Raw genomic sequence first — 21,239 nt, 5'->3', positions numbered from 1 at the left:
TAATATTAAAAAATTTTAAGAGAACGGCAAGTGTTATTACATACTCCAAAGGACACAGCATCTTATTAAAAAAAAAATCAAGCCAGTTATTTAGAGTTTAGTTAATGTTCTAAAAATATTTTTAGAAAACAACTATATCATCTCATCCTGGTAAGAATAGTAAAATTTAACTAAAGAGCAAACATCAAATGCTGGCGAGGCTGTGGAGAAACTGGAACCCTTATTCACTGTTTGTGGGAGTGTACAATGGTGCAACCACACTGGAAGGCTTATGACACTTTCTCAAAAAGTTGCAAATAGAAACACCATTTGACCCAGCAATTCCACTACTGGGAATTTACCCTAACGAAACCACAACTGCCACCCAAGCAGATACAGGCACACTCATGTTTACTGCGGCTTTGTAAGCAATAGCAAAGAGTTGGAAACAACCCAAGTGTGTATCAACACACAAATGGATAGAGTAGCTCTGTTATATTCAGACAATTAAATACTATGCAGCACTGAAAACAAAGGAACCCATGAAATATTATGCAAAATGGATAACCCTGGAGGACATTATGCTGAGTGAAATAACTCAGTCACAAAAAGGACAAATATTGTATTGGGCCACTGTTGTAAAACGGGACTAACACGGGGGTTGAGGGGAGGCAGAGAAGAAGGGGAGGAATGATGTATACTGTATTGAAACAGATGAGGGAGAGAACTCTTTAAAAGAAAAGAATTTTTCTTTTACTTTTCAAGAAGAGTGAATTGGAAGGAAGAGGTGGGCATGGAGAAAAGTGCAACAATGAATGACTGGAAACCCTAAGTCTCTGTAAACTTTCACTAAATTAATAAAAAAGGAAAAATATTTTATAAAAATAAAAATAAAATATCTTATAAAGCTTACTTTTTATAAGACTAGGATATAACACATAAAATGCTAACATCTACTGTATCAAAAATCACTAGAATTTTAGTTAGCATAACAAAAGAAATCTACAATCTATTAATTGTGAAAAAGTATGGTTTTCAAAAACAATTTCTATCTTAAAACAGTACTTGTTAACAAGATAGACTAGCTTGAAACCTGGAAGAGACAAAGAACACAGTGCAAAAGTAAAAGTTGAAGCCTACACGAGAGTTCATTTTCTAGTAACAGGAAGCCAAGTACTACTATAAAAAAAAGCATGTTAAAAAATTTTAATTTGTTTCAAGACATCAGAAAGCTAGAAGGCAAGCACAGAATGCATGAGAAGGACACCTTGGGAGAGACAAACTGTAATTAGAGCATTTCTGGAACTCCAGATTTCTGACAGTCCTGACAGAGGAAGATAGGAAGCTGATGAGTGCTTCTGACAATCTCACAGTGCTGAAAAAAGACAAAGCTGGAATTCAGAACACGCAGAGTTGTCTCTCCAATTCTGGCTTGTGGTTGTTGTTATGTGCCATCATGTTGCCTGCAACTCATCGCGACCCTATGTACAACAGCCCTGAACCCTGCTCTGTCCTGTGCCAATCTCACTGACTCCAACACATCTACCCCTATTACCCCAATACACCTCATAGAGGGTCATTCTCTCCTGTGCTGTCCCTCCACTCTCCCAAGCATGATGTCCTTCGCCAAGGACTGGTCCCTCTTTTCAACATAACTAAGGTGAGCCTGATACAGGCTATGGTCTTTCCAATCACTTGCTTTACATCAGAGAGCTGGACAATGTCTAAGGAGGGATAGAAGAATTGAATTCTGGCTAAAGACCACCAAAAGGCCAGACTGAAAAAGTACAAATGGGGGGAGGGAGAAATACAAATGAAAAAGAACGGATCAGCATTCATAGAGACAAGAGTAAATCATCTCACTCTTTTTCCCCCTTTTTATTATTAATTTTAATGAAAATTTACAGAGATTTTGGATTTCCATTCATTCATTGTTGCACTTTTCTCCCTGCCCAGCCCTCCCCTCCAGTTCGTTCTTCTCTTTGAAAAGTAAAATTCTTTCATTGTTATACTATCCCTCCCCCCAAGTCCATTCGACTATGCAACTTTCGTTCTAGACTCATGTCATGACAATAACACTTAATCATATATACCTTTTAAACAGTTCTCTATCTCCGTCTTAACTGTATCAGGGAACCCTACTGACAAGAGCTCTGACAGCATAGCCTATAGCGAGTTACCTTTCTAACCAAAAGGATGCATGTCAATAGTCATTGAAATAAACTAGTGGCTTCTCAGAAGAAAGATGAACAACTTCATCCCATTAATATTTACAGTCTTTGCCTATTTATGCTACTCTGCCAAAGAACTCCCTGAGTGCCAGCCCTAGTGCCCTGCACGGCCCCCTATCTACTCTGACAAGATGAAAGAAATGATCATGAATCAAGAGAAACTTGCCAAACTACAAGTGTGCATTCCACAGGGGTAGAAAAGGAACTACTCGCAGAAAAAAAAGGAAGTGTTTCTTAAAACAGGTGTAGCAGAAGACAAAAGACTTCAGTTTTGAAAGAAATAAGGAATAAACAATGTATCTGTTACTGAATAGGTGACTATGTTTACAAACCAAGGAACACTGATCCACTTTAATAATCCTAGAGTTCATGTATCTACAGCAGTCAACATTTTCAAAGTTACAGGCTATGCTGAGACAAAGCAACTAATAGCAGTGCTGTCCAGCATCTTGAACCAGGTTAGTCGACAGTCTGACTAGTTTACGAAGAACGGCAGAAACCCGGCAAGCCAAACTATCTCTGGAGGACCACTTGCTAAGGAGATTCTAACAATGAAGTCAAGGTCTTCGGGAGAATTTAGATGGGGCTTCAAACAATGAGGTTAACTGATTTCAGATGCCTTCTGAAGAACATAAAACTCAAAAGAAGTTACCTGGAATTCCTATTTTATATTACAACTTTTGGATCTAATAAAATCTAGATCTCTAACATTTCTAGGCCCAAGTCCTTTGGACATGACAGCACTTTTCAGTTTTACTTATTATAATTCATTCTTTATAGCCACATAAGCTAAAGAAGTTTAGGAATAAAATTTGAAACAAAGATTAATAAAGTTATTTGAAACAAAGGTTAATAAAGTTCTTTACCGAGTTTTTTAAAAAAAGAGATTTATAATCTTGGAAACCTGATGCCAAGTGTCAGTAAAAGTTGGAATCTACTAGAAGACAGTGACTCAATCAATGGTAGTTAACAATAAATTTTTTTGGTTGTGCTGGTAAACCAAAAGACTGCATTCTGAAAGTTTGAATCAACCAGCTGCTCTCTGGGAGAAAGATGGGCGGCTTTCTCCCATTAAGATTTATATACTGACTGAATAAAAGGCACCCAGATCAGCAAAGACATTGTTAAAATATCACTATGTGCAGATAATATATGATAGTGTAAACAAAACCCAAAGGATTCAACAAAAATCTGCTGGAGCTAGAAGACCAATTTGGTAGAATGGCAGGACATAAGATCAATATCCAAAATCAGTGGGATTTCTCTACAGTAACAAAGAGACTTAGAAACCAAGAAAGTAATACCATTTACAACAGCCAACCATGAATTGAGATACTTAGGAGAGAATCTAACTAGAAACACAAAAAAATCTGCACCCAAAAAACCTGTAGAACATTTCTGCAAGACACAATAAAAGACCTAAAGAGATGGGAAAATGTGCGCTATTCATGGATAGGAAGACTCAATATTATGAAAATGACAATCTTAACAAAAGCAATTTACATGTTCAATGCAATCTCATTACAGGTAATAAAATCATTTTTCAAAGAGATAGAAAAGGCAAATGTCAAGTTTATTTGGAGAGGAAAGAGACCCTGAATAAGCACAGCACTTCTGAAAAAATGAAATGAAGTGGGAGGCATGGTATTACTTGACCACAAAACCTACAACCCAGGGAGCTCTCGTGGCCTAGTAGCAAGAAGATGAACTGCAATCCAGAAGGCACATGGGTTGAATCCACTAGATGCTTCGATGGAGAAAGAGAGGCAATCTCTTCCTGGCCAGTTGGATCCAACTCCATGGTTCACAAGAAGAAGAAGAAAAAAATTAAACTTCTAAAAAATAAAAACCCTACTACTCAGTGAGAGTAACCAAAACAGCATGATACTGGTACAATGACAGTTGTACAGATCAATGGAACACGACCGAGAACCCAGAAATGGATTCAGAGTCAAGTGATCTTCAACAAGGAAATAAAACCTATCAAATGGGAAAATACCACCTCACCAGCACATGGTGCTGGTAAAAATGGATTGCTAACTGCAGAAAACTGAAACAGGATCCACATTTCAAGCCATACTAAAGGTGGATCAGAGACCCAGGAGTAAAGCCCCAAACTATATTGTTTCTAAGAGACAGACTGAGATCAAGCTTACACAGCCTTATCTATGGTATAAAAAAGACTGCTAAATACAACCAGAAATGCACAATCTGGAGAGGCTAAAACTAAATCAGACCTTCTAAAGATTAAACCCTTGTGTGCATCAAAAACATTTTCCAACAAAGTGAAAAGAAAACCTACCAACTGGGAAAATACATTTGGCAATACCATTTCAGCCAAGGGTCTCATATCGAAAGTTTATAGAATCCTACAGGGCCTCCACAAGAAAAAGAAGGATAACACAATAACAAAATGGACAAAAGCCATGGACAAAAGTCTTTCAGAGAGGAAAATATTCAGACGGCCATGAAGAAATGCCCAGAATCACTCGCAATAAGAGAGAAACAAATTAAAATCACTATGAGATTCCATCCCACGCTAGTAGTACTGGTAAAGTTTAACAAAACAGCAAGTAGTAAATGTTGGAGAAGATGTGGAGATATACTAACTCTTATACATTGTTGGGATTGTAAAATGGTACAACCACTCTGGAAGGTAGTTTGGTGCTACCTCAAAAAGCTGAACATAGAAATTACATATGACCCAGCTATTCTACTAATTGGAATATTGCTGTTGTTATGTGCCATCGAATCGCCTGCGACTCATAGTGACACTATGTACAACATCCCTAAACTCTACCCTATCCTGTGCCAATCTTACCATCTCAGACACACCTGCCCTCATTACCCCAGTCACTGAATCAATCCATCTCATCAAGGGTCTTTCTCGCCTGCAATGTCCCTCCACCCTTCCAAGGATGACATCCCTCTCCAAGGACTGGTAGCTCCTTGCAACATGTCCAAAGTATGTCAGATGAAGCTTCAGAATCCTTAACTCCAAGAAGCAGCCCGGTTTCACTCTCTCCAGGACAAATCTGTTTGTTTTCCTAGCAGTCCATGGTACCCTCAATACTCTTCTCCAGCACCACAGCTCAAAGGTACCAATTCTCCTTCTATCATCCCTAGTCACTGTCTAGCTCTCCTATGCATAGCAAGTGATTGCAAAGACCATGGCATCTATCAGGGGCACCTTAGTCTCCAGACTGATATCTCTGCACTTCAGCACTTTAGAGAGGACTCTAACCTCAGACTTTCCCATTACAACATTTTTTTTTTAATTTCCTGGCTGCTGGTGCCAAGAGTGTTGAATGTGGAAGCAAGAAAACCAAAACTGAACAATCTCAATCTCTTCACCATCCATTATGATGCTGCCAATTGGCCCAGTGGTGAGAATCTTTGTTTTCTTGATTTTGAGTCTCAATCCATACTGAAGAATGCAGTCCCTGACCTTCCACAGCAAGTGCTTCAGGTCCTTTTCAGTTTCAGCAAGCAAGGTTGTGTCATCTGCATAACACAGATTGTTGATGATTCTTCCTCCAATCCTGATGCCACATTTCTCCTCATAGAGGCCAGCCTCACGGATAATCTATTCTGCATAAAGACTGAAAAGGTATGAAGACAGGACACAGCCCTGGTGTACACATTTCCCAATTTTGAACCATGCAGCATTTCCTTGCTCTATTCTGACAACTGCCTCCTGGTCCAAGTACAGGTTTCTCATTAGCACAATCAAGTGTTCTGGGATTCCCATTCTTCTCAGAGTTAGCCACAGTTTGTTCTGATCCACACACTCAAATGCCTTTGCATAATCAATGAAACAAAGACATTCTTCCGGTACTCCTGCTTTCAGCCAAGATCCATCTAAGATTAGCTACAATATCCCTACTACCACAGCCCTGTCCTAAACCTGGCCTGCACTTCTGAGAGTACTCTGTTGATGTGCTGTTCCAGTCATTTTTGGATAATCTTCAGCAAAATCTTGCTTGCATGTGGTATTAATGATGCTGTTAGATAATTTCCACACTCTGTAGGATCACATTTCTTGGGATGGGAACAAATATAGATCTCTTCCAGTCAGTTGGCCAAGTGGTTGTTCTCCAGATTTCTGGACACAACTTGTTGAGGACATCTAGGGCAGCATCTGTTAGTTGAAATATGTCAACTGGTATACCATCAATTCCTGGGGCTTTATTCTTAGCCAATTCTTTCAAAGTTGTCTGAACTTCTTCCTTCATCACCACAGGCTCTTGCTCATATGTTGTCTCATTAAATTCTTCTGTGTCTGCCAATTATTTTTGGTATAATGACTCTGTATACTCTTTCCATCTTCTTTCTTTTAATACTTGCAGGATCACTCAATATTCTGCCAAAGCATCCTTAAGTATTGCAACTTGAGGCTTGAATTTCCTCTTCAGTTCCTTGAGCTTTAGAAATGCTGAGTGAGTTCCAGCTCTTTGCACATTTCATTATATTATTTTACTTTGTCTGGTTGCTCAGCATTTTGAAATCTCCTGTTCAGCTCCTTAATGTCTTGATTTCTTCCTTCTGCTTTGGCTTCTCTGCGGTCCAGTGTAATATTCAGAGTCTCTTCTGACATCCATTTTGGTCTTTTCTTCCACCTCCATCTTTGCAATTATCTTTTGCACTCTTCCTAGATGCTATTCTTGATATCTTCCCATAACTCATCTGGTCTTCGCTCATTGTTGTTCAATGAGTAAACCCTGTTCCTGAGATGGTTCTGAAATTCAGGTGGGATAGACTCAAGGTCACATTTCGGTTCCTGTCGGCTCGATTTCACTTTCCCTAGCTTCAGCTTAAGCTTCCTTATGAGTAGTTGGTGATCTGTTCCACAATCAGCACCAGACCTAGTTTTCAAAGCTGATATTGAGCTTCTCCAGTGGTTCTTTCCACAGATGTAATCTATCTAATTCCTATGCACACCATCAGGTGAAATCCATGTGTATAGCCTGTGTTTATATTTCTTGTAAAATGTATTTGCAATGAATAAATTGTTAATTGTGCAAAATTATATCATTCTATCTCCAGCTTTCTGTCACCAAGTCCATGCTTTCCAACTACTGATCCTTCTTCTCTGTTCCCAACTTTTGCATTCCAGTCACCCATCACTATTAATGCATCTTGATTGCATGTTTGATGTTTAATTGATCTCTGACTGCAAAAGGTGGTAGAAATCATCTATTTCCTCTTCTTTAGCTCTGGTTGTTGGTGCATATATTTAAATGATAGTCGTATTCACTGGACTTCCTTGTATACGTATGGATATTACCCTGTCACTCACTATATTTCAAGACACATCTAGAAATGACTTTTTAAATATGAAAGCAACCCCATTTTTTCTCACCTTTTCATCTCCAGCAAAACAGATCATATGATCATCTGATTCAAAATGTCCCATGCCAGTCCATCCGCATCCCGCCAATACCTAGTATGTTATTTATGTATTCCATTTCTTCCTTGCCAATATCCAACTTTCCCACATTCACAGTTCTCACATTCCATGTTCCAACCACTAGTGTTTGCTTACAACTGTTCCTCCTCCTTTCTATTTCCATACTTGAAAGTTCCATATCTATTGTCCTATTTGCTAGTCTAAGTGTGTTCTGTTGTACATAGGGTTTTCAAAGGCCTGATATTTCAGAAGTGGATGGCAAATGCTTCTTCCTACTCTGTCTTAATCCGAATGCTCAGATTTAGAAAAGTATCTGACAGACAAGCATTTTACAGAACAATGCAAATGAAAGATCTTCCCCAATTGTAGAAATAGCCAGTAGTTTTAGTTTTGTCCCTTCCCTTGACATGAGTCTCTTGACCCATCACTTTCCCTGCTCCGCCAGTATTCCCTTCTATTCCCACCTACTCCCTTCAACACCTATTGCCTGCTATACACCCCTTGATCTAATACTTGTATCTCAAGCTTTGTGGGTTTCTGTGATTCTTCAAGATGTTGCCAATTTCTTATGCTATGTTCAGTGTCCCTTGAGTTCAGGGGCCTGTAAGTCCAAATATAAAGCTCTAATGTTAGGGAAGCCTTTTTATTCCAGATGGTTCTGAAGAAAAGTTCTTTCCCTTTCATTTCTGCTCCAGGTTGAACTTCTTTTGGCTTGGGCATATTCCCTTCCATTTACAGCACACTATGGTCACAATATTTCTCAAGGGAGGGTGATCTGTCCTATAGATCTAGTATGTAGTGTTCTTTTTCTGGGGGCACTACATGGGCGCGCACTTCTGGGATGGCTACCTGTCTGGGTGATGGGGACAAAGCTGGGATCCCCAATTCCCGCTCCTCTTCCTGGCTCCCCTGAACTTGTCTCTCATGTAGCGGTGGTGGCAGTGTTCAACCTCTCAGCCTTGTCCCAAGGACTCCAGGGAGCACTTTGTCCCAAGCGCTTGGAATATACCCCCAAAGAAATGAGAACTGAGGCACAAACAATGATTTGTACATCAGTGTGTTCACAGTAGCATTACTGGAAACAGTCCAAATGCCCAACCACAAGTGAATGGACTAAGAAATTGTGGTACATTCGCCTGACGGACTACTATGCAGCAAGCAGAAACAATGATTTTGAAAATCACTACCTTGCTTGAGAGGGACTAACGAGCATTATGCAAAGTGAATTCAGTCAGTTCCATAAAAATCAACACTGTATAAGACCATTATTGGAGAAACAGAACGATAACTAGTAAAAGACGTCTGAGAATCCACGGGCAGGATAGGAGCAGAGGGATAACAGTGGGGAGGGAGGTAATCATAGGGTTGTACAATTTAATGGGTAGAGGGAGGGTGGGTAAAGAAAATGGGAAAGATACAGTGTGAAAAACAATGTATATGAACTTAGTAAGTAAGCCAGTACAAAAAAAAATTTCTTAAAAAAAAAAAAAAGATTCATACACAGATTCAATCCATCTTGGAGGATTACCAGGGATGAGAAGGGAGAAAGAAGCAAATAAAAAAACAAGTAAATTGCATGAAAGAAAATCCAGGCATTGTAATTAATTGCATTAATCAACTATAATGTTATGATTACCAATGAATGAATGAAAACCCAGTATGATTTATAAACTTCACTCAAATAAAAAAAAAATTGTAAACTTTCACTTAAAAAAAAAAAGCCTTAAAGCAACCATCAATAATTGGAGTCAGGATAGGAAGAGGAAAACAGAGATAAAACTAATTGCTTTTGTAAACTGTCTTCTTTACTGTATTATCAGAAAAACTGGATGATGATGCCTAGCTACAATGCCTTAACATTTTGAGTATAGATTCCATAGAAAAATCCTAATCCGAATGCAAAACAGAACTTCAAATCCTTGGGATTCCATACGCCATGCCAATACGAACATATGAAACTACTGCCCTGACTTGAGATAATCTTTAAATCTTAAACCAAAATTATTCTTTTAAGTCATCTTAAAAACAAATAATAGTTTAGTTTAACTCATAAGAAATATCTGCCCTCAATATCACGCTCTTTTAATAATTTTGTGTAAGACATCCAACTGACTTTAGCAACTACGAAGATTAGTTAGTTGGGAAGGAGTCAGCCTTTGTAATTAAAGGAGAAACTATTCAGAAAAGCAGGTAAGCATGGCTGCACAGCTTGAAGAATGTCACTAAATGGTGCATGCAGAAACTACTGAATTAATACTTATTGCTGTATTTTCAACAAAATTAATTTTTAAAAAATCAAATATAAACTAAATGATCGATTACACTTATCAGAAGTTTAAAAGGAAAAATCCATACTATTTAACAAATTACTTTTGGAGAGTAGAAAAAGGGTAGCAATTAGGAGAGATAATGAGGTAAGCTTCTGGAGTTATCAGTTATGCCTTATTTTTTACCGGAGTGATAATGGCACCATATTCACTTTCTGATATGTACTGAGCTGGTCATACATGAGGCATTCATTTTATCCACATTCTATAATAAAACAGTGTCATAACAAGGAGGGAGGAGGAGTAATCTGCCATACTTGCTAGGTAATAAAGAAGTACAATGTCTGTAGTAAATTTACAGATAGCACTAAAACAACAAACACCAATCTGCTTTTTATTATTACCATATGTTAGCAATTCTAACCATCAGCAATAAAATATTCCATGCTAAAAAAAATACATTCTATTAGGCTGACTTCCAAAACAATTGCTATTATTATTTTTGAAGATACATGCTTCATGTAAGTGGTGTTTTATTAGTTGTCTTTTCATAAACATTATGTTTCACATACAAGTTAATTCAGTGAACGCAAAGTTAAACAATTACTCCCTTCACAACCTGGACAACATAATTCATTTTCAGGTAAATCAATAAAGGTTTGGAATTGTTCAAGTCCAGTCAAATCTATTTCAAGTCTCCAATTCCTTTTATACTTTATATTCCTATATTTATAGAGAAGATTTTATGTAAATAATAATCATAAAAAAACAACTTGAGTTGCTTCAATTCTATTATATGTGACCATGTAGAATTTTTGTGTTAAAAGTTTAAATAGTGAAAACAAAGTCTGAAATGTAAGGTACAAAATTTCTAATTGCTAAAACACAAATTTCAGTTAGCAAATGCTATATGTAAGCTTTACTTCATGTCTACAACCAGAAGTAATATTGATATGCAACAGAAAAGGTGTCAAATACAATAGAGACACTAGGGAGGGGAAAATTGAATAAAAAATTCAGTAGGGAAATAAAGATGACTTCATAATGACAGGAAAACCTAGGAGAAAAGAAAAGCAGACTAACTTTTCTCTAGTAAGTACATGAATCTCAATGAGATTCTTTGGGAAACCATTTTTGTACCATGAGTATCAGTATTTATTGTGATCATTTTGGTCTTTTCTTTCTCCTCCGTCTTTGCAATGGCCTTTTGAATTCTTCCTGGATGATATTCTTGCTATCTTCCCATAACTCGTTTGGTCTTCACTCATTAGTGTCCAAGGCCTCAAACCTGTTTCTGAGATAGTTCTGAAATTCAGGTAGGATAGACTCAAGGTCATATTTTGGTTCCTGTGGGTTTTCCTTAACTTCAGCTTAAACTTGCATATGAGTAGTTGGTGATCTCTTCAACAATAAGCAACAGGCCTAGTTTTCACAGCTGATATTGAGGTTCTCTGGCAATTCTATCTGATTCCTATGCATACCGTCAGGTGAAATCCATGTGTATAGCCTATGTTTATGTTTCTTGTAAAATATACTTGCTGTAGAAAGTCAGGGACTGCAGACTTCAGTGTGGATTGAGACTCAACATCAAGAAAACAAAGATTCTCACCACTGGGCCAACTGGCAGCATCACAATGTATGGTGAAGAGATTGAGACTGTTCATAGTTTTGGTTTGTTTGGATCCACAGTCAATACTCTTGGCACCAGCAGCCAAGAAATTAAAAGATGTACTACAGAAGCCACAGACTGGGAAAAAGTTTTTGGTAATGACATGTCACACAAGGGACTTATATCTAGAATTTATAAAATACTCGAGCACCACAACAAGATCAAGGAGAATAATCCAATTGAAAAATGGGCACAGGATATGAACAGACACTTCACCAAGGAAGACATTCAGATGGCCAACAAACACATGAAGAAATGTTCAAAATCCCTAGCCCTGAGAGAGATGCAAATCAAGACAACCATGAGATATCATCTCACTCCAGTAAGACTAGCAAAATTTAACAGAACAGCAAGCAACAAATGCTGGCGAGGTTGTGGAGAGACTGGAACCCTTATTCACTGTTGGTGGGAGTGTAAAATGGTGCAACCCCTGTGGAAAGCATTGTGGCACTTTCTCAAAAAGTTGCAAATAAAGATACCATTTGACCCAGCAATTCCACTACTGGGAATATACCCTAAAGAGACCATAAATGACATCCAAGTAGATATATGTATACCCATGTTTATCGCGGCTTTGTTTACAATAGCAAGGAGTTGGAAACAACCTAAATGCCCATCAACAAATGAATGGGGTAGAGAAGCTGTGGTATATTCGCACAATGGAATACTATGCTGCATTGAAAAACAAGGAACTCATGCAATATTATTCAAAATGGGTGACCCTGGAGGACATTATGCTGAGTCAGGTATCTCAGTCACAAAGGGACAAATGCTATATGGTGCCACTGTTGTAGAATGAGGCTAGCATCGGAGTGGGGGTAAGACTGAGAAAAACTGGATGAAATATGTTTACGTCATTGAAGTCTATGGGGGGGAGAATAGTCTAAAAGTATTATATTTTAGGGCATTATTTTTATCGTAGGAGTATGCAATGAGGGTTGCAGAGTGGATTATATTTGGGGATAGGGGGTGGGATTGTGTACCAATGAGGGAGTTTTCCTTTTGCTTTTCAGAGCAAAGGGGGGGGGGGGAAGGGGGAGAGGTTTGTGCGGGGAGAAGGGTGCAACAATGAATGAATGGAATTCCAAAATCTCTGTAGATGTTCATTGAAATGAAAAATAAACAACCTAAATTAAAAAAAAAAAAGACGTACTGCAATGAGAATGTCTGTCCTTAGAGACCTCTCTAAAATGCTGAATGAAGTGCAAAGATGTTATTCTGGAGACTAAGGTGTGCCTGATACATGCCATGGTCTTCGCAATCATTTGCTATGCATCAGAGAGGTGGACAATGACTAGGGATGATAGAAGGAGAATTGATGCCTTTGAGCTGTGGTGTTGGAGAAGAATATTGAATATAATATCATGGACTGCTAGAAAAACAAACAGGTTTGTCCTGGAGAGGGTGAAGCTGGGCTGCTCTTTGGAGGCAAGGATTCTGAAGCTTCATCTGACATACTCTGGACATGTTGGAAGGAGCTACCAGTCTTTGGAGAGGGACATCATCCTTGGAAGGGTGGAGGGACAGTGCAGGAGAGGAAGACCCTCGATGAGATGGATTGATTCAGTGACTGGTAATGGGGGTAGGTGTGTTGGAGATGGTGAGATTGGCACAGGATAGGGCAGAGTTTAGGGCTCTTATACATAGTGTCGCTGAGTTGCAGGCGACTCGACGCCACATAACAACAATAACAACAACAACATTTGTGTTGGGGCTCATTAAGTATAGCAAAAATAAAAGAAAGTGAACGTCTTCTATGTGTGAGGAATTATGATGACCCTTTTTATAGATTAAATTGTCTCTTTTAGCCTTCATTACTAGCTATCTGAAATAGATACAAATACTTCTCTTGAGAGAACTGTGATTCAGATAGTTTAAAAATGAATATAGACAAACTTGTATCTGAATCTTCATTTAAATATTACTCATAATAGCCAAAATGAAAATCTACTACTTCATCAACTGATAAAGGAATAAATAAAATGTTGTGTTGCTATACAATGGAACAATACTCAGTCTCAAAACTACAGGAAGTATTAAAAAAATAAATAAATGGAGTATTATTACATGCTGTAACACAGGTGAACTTTGAAAAACATTACGCTAAATAAAGAAGCCAGATATAAAAACCTAAAGATTATGATTCTGTTTATAGGAAATGTCAAGAATGCGCAAACTTATGTAGAGACAGAAAAGCTGAGAGGTAAAAGAAACAGAATAGGGAATCGCTGTTAATAGGCACAAAATTCATCTCTGGATGATGAAATGTGCTTAATTGGCTGTGATGGTGGTTCCATATAATTAGAAAAATACTGAACACCATTGAATATTTTAAATGGATGAATGGAATGATATGAATTATATGTCAGCAACGCTGTTACAATAAAAAAAATATGAGAAGGCTAAAAGCAGAATAAGTAGAAAAAGATACACTATTAACTCAAATAGGCGTAAATTAAGTTTAGAACTAAATTTGTTGTTTTTCAGTGCTGTCTAATCAACTGTAACTACTAAATTGATCAGTCAAAGGTAATTTGCCTCCATTCAAGTCTTTCAAAGAGTAATGTTATTTTCATTTACTTAAATATTTTAGGTACAACTTTGTAATCTGTGGCTCATGAAAGAGAGCATAGGTTATTGATTTTATAAATTTAAAACATATCTTCAGAATGGTAAAAATGCAATTATGAAGATGCAAAACATGAAAACTGTCAATTTTTGCAACATTATGGCTCTGGGTCTAATTTTCTCTTAGATATTTTTTTTAATAAAATTTTGCTATTTTGATTTTTTACCAAAAAAGTTGAAAAATATAGAAGCAGAAACATATTCTATAATTGGCCACTATTGAACATTAAAGTTATCATCAAAGAGTATATCCCACATTAAAAAATTTCACCTGAAAAATGTTTAGCATTCCAATGCTTCCTTCTATTATCAAAAGCTTTACATGATCAATTTAAAAGAATTATTTTCAGGATTTCTGCCTGCAATAATATTATGGTAGGTAATTAACAGGAGAAATACAGCAAATTATTACCGAGCTCAAATCATGCTTTACTATTTACATAATCCTTTTTTCTTCAACAGATTCAATTCTTACATTAAATTTTAAGGATAAAGAACAGCATGATAATTAAAATATGCCTAAGTATCTGGGAGAATCTAAGTTACAGAAAAAACATTTAGTAATTCTAAATCTTATCATGATTCCTGCAATCAAAGGCAATGAGCAAACAATTAAAAAATGTAAAAATATCACTTTAATCCCTACTGATGTATTAATTAAGAATAAAAACTGTTTAAAAGCCTAAATTATATAGTATAGGATGACGACAACAACAACAAAAAGTAATTCAAGAAGTTCCTAATCCACCTGTTTCCAAATTCTTTTGAACAAAGTTCATACGGAATATATTTAAAAATTCAGATGCCTAGGGTCTTTTGAATCAGAAATCTTATAAATAAGGGTATTTCTAATAAACCTTGACATTAATACCTCACTCACTTACTGTTGTCAAATCAAAACCAACTCAAAGCTGACCCTCCAGTGAGTTTGCAGAAGCTATAAATGGCATAGGAGGAGAATGCCCATCTTCATCTGTCAGAGTAGCTGATAGATTCAAACTGCCTGTGTTTGGACTGGCAGCATAAGTCCTTACTTACCCACAGGGTAAATCTAAGTATGACCAACTTAATTTATACGTCTGGAAAATTTAAAAATCTACAGAATTACCATTTTGATAAAATCAGTGACTAGAAATAGTATTTACACAAATGGTAATGAATAAAAATTAAAATGTGAATATGTTAACAGGTGAGATCCACAGAGAAAATATTGGTACAATAAATTTGTGGCAAAAAAAACCTTCTTGTCCTTGTCTGCTATAAGTTTTGTATCTAATCTATATACATATATACCTTGGCTTAATCTCCCTGTAGATAGGTAATAGCTAAAAACAATATTTCTAATAACTAATACATTATAATCTTATTAAAAATGTATACAAGTTTAAGGCTTCATATGAACAAATAATATAAAATAATAAATACACTATTATTTTGGTAATATCTATTTTAAAACAAATATTTTTTAAACTATATACCTGCAAAGAATAATGAAGAATTTGACCAACAAAATTGACAAAGCCTGTTGTTGTTCCTCTAATCCATCTGCCATTTTCTGCACACACTGTAGCAGCTGGATCCTCAGAACTTGAAGAATATTATCAGGAAGCAGAGATATTCCGGGAGGCACATCATCTACTCTATAATACAAGGAAAATAAAAGAACAGTAATATTTAAATTTGTAAAGAAAGTGTCTTGTACTTCAAAGAAACACTTAAAAAAAAAGGTGTTTCATACTCAAATGTTAGAGCAGCTTGTTTCTCTTCCTTTTTTTTTACTCTTTACCAATACTACGCGTACTCTGTAAGGCATCACGAGATAGTACAGGAGATTCTCTCAGAGGAGCCTTAATAACAGAAGACTCATTTTTTTTGTTATTTTAAAGAACGTATTTAGAGTATGAATTAATCTTTCTACTTAGTAATACGAATAGTAATATGAGTGTGTATGTGTGTGTGTGTGTGTGTGTATACATACATACATACATACAGCAGGAGAAGGATGGGCAATCTCTTCCCATGCAATTACTGCCTCTGAAAATCATCCAGAGGGTCAGCTATGGGTTGCTTCCAACGATGGTACACACCATCTTTAAAATAAACAAACACGCGGTTCGAATCCACCAGATGCTCTGCTGGAGAAGGAGGAGCAATGTCCTCCGCCTGTACCAGTCAGATCTGATTTGACAGTACACACACACAAAATAATAAAATAAATTTTAAAAAAATTTAAAAAAACCAAACACATCAAATAACTGTAGTTTAATAACTGTTAATTATTAAAAACACTCCAAAATAAAATGACAAATACAGTATGATTTACAACTTATATGAAATGTTTAGAATTAGTAATTTCATAGAGAAAAAGCTAGAATGGTGACTTCCATGGGCTGAGAAACGGCAGGACTAGGAAGTTATTGCTTAATGGGTACAGGGTTTCTATTGGGGTGGGTAAAATGTTTTGGAACTTGATGATGGCTACACAATAGTGTGAATAAATATAATTATAGTCACCAAAAGGAACACTAAAAGAGTAAAAAGAGTGAAATGTTATATATGACAATAAAAGATAAAATTTTAAAAAGAAAAAGATAAAGAGGTAAATGTAAAATCTAGGTTGAGTATGAAAAGCATTTTTAAAATTAAAATACTGCATTAATATTTTATTAAAATTAGGTTACAAATAAGAACATGGTTATTTTAAATAAAATTTTATTTTAATTGTGATTTTAACAAACATTTACAGATAAATTATATTTTCATTCATTCATCATTGCATATTTTACCCCCTTCCCCTCCTATTCACCTTCCCTAATTAACTTTTCTTTTAATCCATTCATTGTTGTACAGTTACTTACCTCCCACTACCCACCCTAGCCCTCTTTGCAATGATATACCTCTTACTCTGGACTGTTGTTGTATGTATAAGGCCTAATCACATATTCCTTTTACTCAGTTCTTTCCTTCATTGGAACACAATGGAATGGTCATCCAGTCTTATCCTATTCTCCTCCCAATCCCCCATGTCAGACCTGCTTTATAATCTATGCAGTATTTGTCCTTTTGTGTCAGAGATATTTAACTCAACATGATGTCCTACAGGGTCTCATGCTTTATAATGTTTTATGAGTTCACTGCTTTTCCATGCTGCACAGTATTCCATTATATGAATATACTATAGTTTTTCTATCTATTCATTTGTTGATTGGCACTTGTGTTGCTTCCATTTCTTTGCTACTGTAAATAATGTAGCAATAAACATGGGTATACATATACCAATTAGGATGGTAGTTATGGTTTCTTTAGGATATATTCCCAGTAGTGGCCTTGCTGGGTCAAATGGTATTTCTACTTTCAACTTATTAAGAAAGTATCAAAACTGCCATCCATAGTGGTTTACACTCCCACTAGCAATGAATAACGGTCCCAATCTCTCCACAACCTCTCTAGCATTCATTGTTTGCTCCTGTGTTGAACTTTGCTATTGTTACTGGGGTGAAATAATGATATATCACAGTTGTTTGACAACATAGTTCTTTTAAAGACAGAAGACAACATCAGGTTTAACTGGCTCCTCGAGGTGTCTCTCAAAATAAAAACCTTTACCTAGATTCAAAGTCAGAAGACCTGGGTACTAAGTCATAGTTCTGTAGCATGTAACTCCTAATTTTTTCAGATCTATACATTGTAGTATCATCTGTCTTTTTTAATAGAGTTGTGCAACCAGTAAACAGACATGAAAGTATTTTGATATATGTAAACAACAAAAAATACATGTTCTCAACCAATAAGCTCTGAAAATTCTTTCATAAGTCACTACAGTTTCTTATCACTATTAGGAAAAACAGAGAGCTCTAGTGGCCTGGAGGTAAGGAATTATTACACTGTCAATGCAAAGACACAGTTCAATTAGGCCTGCTTCTTTGCAGGAGAAAGATGAGCAATCTCCACTCATGTGCTTGGCTCTGAAAACCTCCTGGAGGGTCAGTTATGAGTTGGTTCCAACCCAATGGTAAACAACAGTATTAAGAAAAACTGCCAAAATTTAAAGAAAATTGGACTAAAAAGCTCCTACAATTAAATTATTGTTGTTTTTATGTGCCATCGAGTTTCCTGTGACTCTTATTGACTCTATGTACAACAGCTCTGAATCCTGTCCTATCCTGAGACAATTTCACTGACTCCGAAACACCAACTCTCAATTACTCCAGTTACTGTGTCAATCTATCTCTTCTAGGGTCTTCCTCTCTGGCTGTCTGTCCCTCCATCCTTCCAGGCATCATCATGCCAGGTGTGGTACCTCTTGGAAGTATGCTCAAAGTATGTCAGACAGAGCTTCAAAATCCTCGTCTCCAAGGAGAAACTTGGTTTCACTCTCTCAAGAACAGACCTGTTTGTTCTCTTGGCAGACCATGGTGTCTGTTTCAATACTCTTTTCTGGCCCTACATCTCAAAAGCATTGATTCTTCTTCTGGCATCCTTAGTCACTGGTCCAGCTCTAAGATGCATAGTAAGTAACTGCAGATACCATGGCCTGAATAAGGCACACCTTCATCTCTAACCTAACTTCATTGCTCTGGAGAGCTCCCCAAGAGCAGATTTTCCTAATGTAATCCATCTTGTGATTTCCTGACTGCTGGTGCCAAAAGTGTTGATGGTGGTACTGAGCAAGCTGAAATTGTTAACAACGTTAATCTCTTCTCTATCCATCATAGTGCTGCCAAGTGGCTCAGTAGTGAGAATTTTTGGTTTTTTGTTAAACAGCTTCTATCCATATTAAAGACTATAGTAATTAATACATAACATAGTCTCTTCTTCAAATAATACATAATATATAGTATCACTAGTACTTTATTATTGAAGTAATAAGAAGCTATTGCACTCACTTTAAAACTTTAAAGTGTATTCATTCCAGTACTCACATAAACACATAAAACGTCATATTAAAATGTTTATAAATATTGGTATCAAGGGTTTATTTTTCCAAATGGCTTTTCTATCCCTTGATATCCTTGAGACTCCACCCCACTAAAGCTCAGCTACTTGATCAATATGGATATTATGTCTAATTGGGGAACATTCACTCTATTCAGAAATTGTAAAACTGAGGGTATGAAGTTGCCCGAAGCATGTGCTGACTGAACTTGTTAAGAAGGATCCATTAGAATTGCCTTGGAGGGAGAAGAGGCTCTCCACTCGCTTGGGCTAGTTTCCTGAGCTGAGCCAGCTGCCTCAACCCAGTGTGATGATTTCAACAGCTGAATGAGCTTCTCAAAGACCTTAGAGCCAATTGCCAGAGGGGGAATTAAAAAACAAACAAAAAAACACAGAGAAGGGAGGTTTTGGGTCATGAGAATGAGGAACAGAATGGAGTGGTTTAATAGAATGAACTTTTCAGACTTTTCTGGCCTCCACCTTTTAGTGTAATCTGCTATTAATTTTTGTGATGCTTCAAATTCTAAATAATACAAAATGAGTACCTACCTTTACTGTTTAACCAACTTGAATTATATAACCTAGTGTTTTACTATGTCATTGCCTTTCCCCACTTCTTTTTGCATTCTTCATTAGTACCAAAAAATTACCTTGCAACAGTTTTTCTTTGACTTTCATTATAAAATTGAAAAATATTATAGAATACCTACATATTTTTTAAAGTTGAGATAGTCATGTTCCTAATATGTGAGTATTTAAAATTTTGGGGACATTTTCCCACCTCAGAGAACTTATTAGGGTGCTCTGGGGCCTAGTGGATAAGAAGCTGCATTGCAATCCCAAAGGCATGAGGTTCAAATTCACAAGGTGGTTCACAGGATGATAGGCAATATTCTCCTGTACAAATTACTGCCTCTGAAAACCTGCTGGAGAGTCAGCTATTAGTGGTTCTGACTCAAAGGCACACACAAGATTATACTGACCAAAATGCTATGCTCTTTTAGTCAAATTCCCCAGTCTATAAATACTTTTTCCAGTCTTTTTTGATTGGCTATTGAGTCTCTACTGTAAATAACTCCCAACTGTTATCTACATGACACATGGGGAAAGAAACACAGCTTAAAGGTCAAGACCTTAAAGTTTAGCCAAAGTAATCCCTGATGGGCATAAGGAAATTCTCCTAAACTGGAAAATTCTATAAAGTCAGTTTACTTAAAATGAGGATTATCCATGAATTTGTAACCTTTAAAGTTACAAGACTTGCTGTATATGATGCTTTTCATATAGTCAGGACTTAATAATTTTTTAACTAGTAAAATAAAAATTCATATTTCAGTTTTATGACTACGTAAAATATAATTTTAATAAAATCATAAAAGCAACACTCTTGGCATGCTACATCTTAATTTCATTAAATAACAGTATTTTGATAATGATCTTCCAAGAAAGATGATATTTTAAGTGTACTGCTGATGATAACGTCATTGTAGAAATTTTGGTTGACTTTATTCCAGTATTCCAAACCACTGGTAGGACCACATTCTGATTCCAAAACTTGAGAGAGCGCTGTAAATTATTATAATAAAGCCCTTCTACATTATAGAAACAATCTCTTCATTAAGCTATCTCTGTCTCATCTTTCTACTATTTAACCACCATACTGCCACTAAAAACCCTCATTGCTATTAAGTCGACTGGACTTAGCAACCCTCCGTCAGGCTTCTGAGGCTCTAAAAAATAGACAAAGTGCTATTCTATAGGACTTTTATTTTAAGAACTACCTTTGCTCTGTAACTTGATTTGTGCCACTATTAGAACCTCTACTTGGAATATTATTGCTTTTTAATTTTTGACTCATGTACTTTTAACTTGTTAGTGAAATTTGTGTCTTCTAGGTTACAACACTTCCATGATACATCTTCAAGGATATGAACATGTTCGGCTAAGCACAACTGATAACAGTGCATCTAAATTCCAAAATCAATCTCCACAATAGTCTACATGTTTCCTATTGCCAACGGGGCCCTTTAGAGTAGTGAGAGATCTTCCCCCTGAAACCTACAGCGTCCCTTTACAGCAGGAAGTAGCTAAGAGAATACGCCATCCCCTTTTCCTTATGA

At 36.6% G+C, this 21,239-nt stretch overlaps 1 protein-coding gene across 1 annotated transcript in view; it reads right to left on the bottom strand.

Annotated features, from left to right (window-relative positions):
* NBEAL1 (neurobeachin-like 1) overlaps window positions 1-21,239 on the bottom strand; it is a 201,231-nt gene that overhangs the window by 143,148 nt on the left and 36,844 nt on the right. The window contains exon 3 of the mRNA XM_006889152.1: window positions 15,663-15,824. Coding sequence (XP_006889214.1) covers window positions 15,663-15,824 — 162 coding nt within the window. The remainder of the gene's footprint in view (window positions 1-15,662; window positions 15,825-21,239) is intronic.

The sequence above is a fragment of the Elephantulus edwardii genome, unplaced genomic scaffold (assembly GCF_000299155.1).
Source record: "Elephantulus edwardii isolate Elephantulus edwardi_28Jun2011 unplaced genomic scaffold, EleEdw1.0 scaffold00075, whole genome shotgun sequence".
NCBI lineage: Eukaryota > Metazoa > Chordata > Mammalia > Macroscelidea > Macroscelididae > Elephantulus > Elephantulus edwardii.
Note: the sequence above shows the minus strand (reverse complement) of the source record. Positions and strands in the feature narration are given on the sequence as shown.